Here is a 5,851-nt window from a genome sequence, read left to right on the forward strand (position 1 = left end):
TATTGTTTGTCATAGTTTTTATTTTTAGAGTCAAATTATAAAAACTTTGACTAACATTTTAAGATGCATATTTTCAATATATTATTATGCAAAAAATTGTAATTTATAGTACTTTTCACATAGTTTTAGAATATCTAATTTTTTTGTTTAAAATATCGAATTAATGTGAACTAATTTACGTTTAAAAATTACACAAATTGACTTTTGATAAACGCAACATGATAAACATTTCCGGCAGGAGAGTAGTCCCAATTTCCCGTTTTTAAGTTATACTCCTACTAAGAGAAATAAAGTGGAAGGTTTTGAATGGACTCATCTAAAAAAAAAATCCCTCTTTAGGCGCAAATGCAATCAACATACATATGGGCTATGGTCATATCCATAGCTTTACGTAATTGAATTCAACCAAACTTAACCACTTAATTCTCCTAGAAAGCATAACATCATTTTCCAACGTCTAACAAATAAAAGATTGACAAAGGAAATCGATGTGACGCCGCGATTTAATATAGGAATAAGAAGTCTTATTTCGGCAAATACACGAGCTAGATATTGAGTATATCAGGCTTTATCCACTAGTGATGTGTTTGAAATAGTGGCGAAGTCGGAATTTTACAAAGGGTGTTCAAGTGCTAAAGTAAATTTGCTCTTACTAAAAAGTGAAAAAAATTACTACTAGTGAAATTCAAACACACAAACGCTTTAAATTTGTGTATCTTTACTCTTTCAGGCGTCTGAAATCACTACATTACATCATATTGTTGTGTCAAGGCGTCTAAAACCATTAGATTACATCATATTGTTGTGTCAAGGGTGTCCAAAATATATTATTTAGTCACTTAATTTATCATTTTACTTGTATATACGGTATAATATTCCGACGAAGGGTGTCCAATTGTTGGACACCTTGACACAAGTGTGGCTACGCCATTGGTTTGAAAGTTGTGTGGATTAAGATCTATATCGGACAATATTATTAGCGATTTGGACCCGTACTTAGAATAAGAATATAATAGGCTTAATATTAATGTAAAAAGGATTAGCTAAAACAAATCAAAATGTGTAAGAACCAAATATTGAAATAGTTCAAAGAAATCCACGAGTATTTAGGCAGATCATGAGTCTGGTTATTTTTTCTTTTAAAGTGGAGTAAGTAATTTGCAATATTCATATTTATTTATTAGTGCTATACTAGAGTAATAAACTCAACGGTACCAATATTTGTTTGGATTACTATAAAATTGCACCTACAATTTATTTAATGTTAACGTGTTTCTGATGAGTTGACATACAATTATTGGACACGGTGTTGACAATTAAGAAAATTTTCATGCATATAAGTGACACTTAATATAATTAATACTCCATTATTAACTTTAGGAATATTTATCTTTTTATTATAAGGAATCCTTACCTCTTCCTATCTGTTTAGATTCTATTTTGCACATTTTTTTATTGATCTTTATTGTTCTCGTGAGTGACAACAAAAAGTAGCCAACATGGATAATGATGAGTTGATAAGTAGTTTTTCATTTTTAAATAAGAAATTTGAAATTTGAATCGTCTTAATTAAAAAATAATTTATTTTTAACGAAATCTTCAAAGTAGAGTATTTTTATTGGGTGATGTATTAGATGAGTATTCTTACTGGTTGAGATTTTATTTATTTTGGCTTGTAATAGTAACTTAGCTACACATAGACATACTTGTCCATTTGGTCCTACAATTCTATTTTTATCATGAAGTATATAATTAATATAATTATATTAGTTCAATATTAAAAAATTATAATGATGAGTTTCGTTTTTATTATTTTCGAAAGAGAAAATTAAAGAATAAAATAATTTTATTACATAATGTGATTGTTTATTTTATTTTATTTTATTGTGTACGTAACATCACGTTTACGTTGTTATTTTCCTTGAAAAAGTATCATAATTCTTTTCTTTTCTTTCTTAGTAATATAAATGTAATAGTGTAGTTTTTTTTTTCTTGTCTTAATTAGCAATATAATTAATAAAATCTATAGTCTATATATTATTTAACTGTAGTCTTTGAAAAAATAATGTGACACATTTAATGCACTTAAATAATACTATTTATTTATTTATTTATTTTACTTTTCTCCCTTTTTTTCTTTGTTCATTTATTTACTTTTACAGATAAAACCAATATATATATAATGAATAATATTTTTGTATGTCTAATAGAATAATACAGATAGATTGTTTGTAACTTATATCTCTTTATATCGATTTTTTATAACTTTATTCTTAAATATTATTCATATATCTCGAGTTTTTTATCTTTATATATTTTTTTAAAAATATTTATTTAACGTGTAAAAAATAGATTACAAATGTAAATAATAAATACATAACATAAAGTTCAAAAGCTTTTCTTAAGGAATCATTATTGACATGGAGGATCAAGTACTCTATCCTACAAAAGATGGGGAAATAAACCTGAAGGAGAATTTTTAATTATTTAATTGATATTCCGACATCAATATTTGTTAGAAGAAAAATGAAAAATTGATCAACACTCTTTTGTATTTGTTATTATTTATATTCTCGTTTTCTTTTTTCCATTTTGAAAATGTTTTTCTTGATGATTTTTATTTTATTCAATTAAAATGCTTTTTTTTTTTAATGATTCTTTTTGTAATGATTTAGAATTTAGCGTTTGCTCTTATATTCTGATAGTATAGAATATAAATTGAGGTAGAGTAAAATATTTTTTTAAAATGGGGCTTTGTTCAATAATTATTGAGTCCGGAGCCTAAATGGTATAAAAGAAAAAAGAAAAAATTACATAAATTAGTACATTTTAATAAATAATTACTGATTTTAGCAATACTTTTTATTTATTACCATTTATAACAATGCTATGTCAAATCTACAATATGAATTAAAAGTGAATTATGTATGCAATATATATGAATTATAATTGTTTTTTGAAATATATTATATTTGTTTGGTAAAAATTTGACATATTGTATTATAAGTGTATTAAAATGTGCAATAAATGTATTATCTATTATTAAAATTTGTATTATATATGAATAATAAATTGTTATTTGTAATATGTATTAAACTTGTATTAAAAATGAATTAAAAGTGATCAAGTGAAAAAAAGATATTATTGCTATAAATGGTAAATATTTTTTTATTTTAGTATATTTATATAAGTTTCCCAAAAAAAAATTATTAATAAATTGCTCTATAAGCAGTGATTTTCTTAATCTTATATTTGAAATTTAAAAAAAAAATGCAGCGATTTGTCTCCAACTTTTTTTTATATTTTTTTAAATCAATTTTTTAGAAAAATTTTGATTGCTACTTGTTTTAAAAAATCATTAAAAATTATTTTGGAATAAGTAGTAGAAAAATTTAAAATAAAAATTTCTTTAAGAAATTTTAATTTTAATTTTAAAAATTGTAAAAAAAATTGATTGGAAAAAATAAAAAAACAATTTGGAGACAAATCGCGCTGCCCTTGGCTCTTAATTTTTTTTTCAAATAAATAATTTAAAAAATTAAAGAAATCACTGATTAGGCAGTGATTTATTAAAAAATCATTAACAAAAATTTATTTTGAAAATCGCTGCTAAGACAACAATTTTACTTTTTCGAGCGAGCAAAATTGATGCACTTCCAGCGATTTTGTTCTTTTGATTAAAATAAATATTCATATACCGTTTTAGAATTTTTATTAACATTTTATATCATTTAGGCTCCGGAGTCAATAATTATTCTTATAAAACTTTACTTTTCACTTGTTGATGTATATTTTACTCATTTTTCCTTATTTTACGTTATTGAGATATTTCCTAAAACACTTCCAAATAAGTACACTAAAATATATGTTGGAGATATAAGAATCAGCTGCATTAGAAATATTTATATTAATATAGTTTTCACCGTTTGAAACTAACATTATTATATTTCTTAACAATAAATTTTATATATATATATATATATATATATATATATAAATTTTGTGTAACAAGTTCCAAATAATGATATTGCAAATTGGACTGTAATACTTTAACATGATTGAACTATTCCACTTACCAACTACACGAGTCATAAATTAGGAACCAACGTTTATCAAATACTTTATAATAGGGAAAAAAAATTCAACGAATTTAGAATAGACACATTGTAATTGACTCTTGCACGTAACGCTTTACAACTTTGCATTTTTCTAATCCTACCATTAATTTACAAGTCAAACATTCCCCCCTCAAAGTCTACTATGACTGCCTTGTAAAAGGTGAATCACTCAGCAATTGCCACGTGTCATAGGACTTTTCTGTCAGTCAAGTCACTGTTTCTCCTGTTTTCACGCAATCGGCGTGACTCAATATTTTTCAGCTTTTGCCTAGGGATGTGTGCCCGCATTTTTAACTCACGGAGTTGTGATGCGTTCGCCGCCGACTTGAATTTTTCCACCACCACTACTACCGCCGGTTTCTATATCAAAATCCGCGGCGCAACTTCCACTAGGAGAATGGCTAGTTCCGGTGGGTGTTTTTCTGTTCATACTTAGGATTCTTCTCAAAGACATTAAACGAGTCGCTGGTGATCTCGATTGAATCGCCGGTGAACTTACTCTCACTCCCATTTCCAAATCGGCTTCGAAATCGTTCCTTCTTGGTACCTCTATTCTTACTCCGGTCAGATCCAATCCTTTTCGCCGGCAACCCAACGGCGTCATATTAGAATGATGACTACTATTCTCCTCACAACCCGAACTCGAACCCGGTTCGTTCACTGTTACCGCCACCTCAACCCGGTTAATATCCGGTCCGATAAGTACTGCCTCCACCGGAGAGCGACAAAGAGGGCACGTAGAATGAGAATGAAACCACATATCAATACATTCCGAATGAAAAGAGTGATTACACTTGGGTAAAACCCGACCCTTTTCATTCTCCTCAAATTCCGATAAACAAACAGCACATTCCAGCGGTTCCGGGTGAGTCTTGTCGGAATAAACAAAAACCGGCAAGGAACTGAGAACCGCCTGTTCCAAACCCCGGTTAGCATCAGACAAACCGGAACCAGGATTATCAACGTAGAAAACAATATGAGTCCGTCGATGGTTGACCCTACGGCGGCGAAGGAGTTCACGGCGGCGCTGAGACACAAGGTACCAACGAGCATATAAATGAAGACCCACCATGAAAACAACAACAGTGAATAAGATAACAATAGCACTTAGCATAATTTTTCCACTCAATGCATAGCCTCCATCTCCTGTGGAATCAATCAATGGATCATGAATCATGCTTGGGGTATCGTTATTCATGGTAAATACTGCCAATGAGATGGACTATCTGTAATTGTAAATATAGCAAAATTATTGTAGAAGATATATATATATATATATATATATATATATATATATATATGGATGGGGAAATGGGCAAGTTGAAGGAAGAAGAGAGAAGGAGGAAAGTTCTTGATGGTTTCGGTGGGAAAAGGGAGAAGTTTAGGTATGATGGTTTTAGTAAGAGAGTGTAATGTGATGGAAGACGCCAAAGTTGACGCGGGATTAGCAAATGACACAAACACCCTTTCCCGCCTGAATCTCTTTAGAGCCCGTTTGGCTATGCCAGATGGTATCATGATATGGAATTATGAGATGAAATTAAAGTTTTATTTGTATACGCGATATAAAATTTTGGTATCATGATATGAAATTATGAGATGAAATTGAAGTTTTAGTTGTATACGCGATATAAAATTTTGATATTGTATATTTTCTCATGAACATAAAAATCTAATAAGTAATAAACTATTAAAATTGCTCCTTTAATTTATTCAATATTATTAAATAATTA

General features: G+C 28.5%; 1 protein-coding gene across 1 annotated transcript; it reads right to left on the minus strand.

Moving 5' to 3' along the window:
- Positions 1–4,095: 4,095 nt before the first annotated feature.
- On the minus strand, positions 4,096–5,481 carry LOC101260171 (RING-H2 finger protein ATL2). The gene has a single exon (XM_004229213.5). The coding sequence runs from the start codon at positions 5,314–5,316 to the stop codon at positions 4,414–4,416; it is 903 nt and encodes a 300-aa protein (XP_004229261.1). The 5' UTR covers positions 5,317–5,481; the 3' UTR covers positions 4,096–4,413.
- Positions 5,482–5,851: the final 370 nt, after the last annotated feature.

Source organism: Solanum lycopersicum, chromosome 1 (assembly GCF_036512215.1).
Source record: "Solanum lycopersicum chromosome 1, SLM_r2.1".
NCBI classification, from domain to species: Eukaryota; Viridiplantae; Streptophyta; class Magnoliopsida; order Solanales; family Solanaceae; genus Solanum; species Solanum lycopersicum.

Excerpts from the sequence above, each read along its gene's own strand:
- LOC101260171 (XM_004229213.5), bottom strand. The coding sequence starts at position 5,316 with ATGAATAACGATACCCCAAGCATGATTCATGATCCATTGATTGATTCC.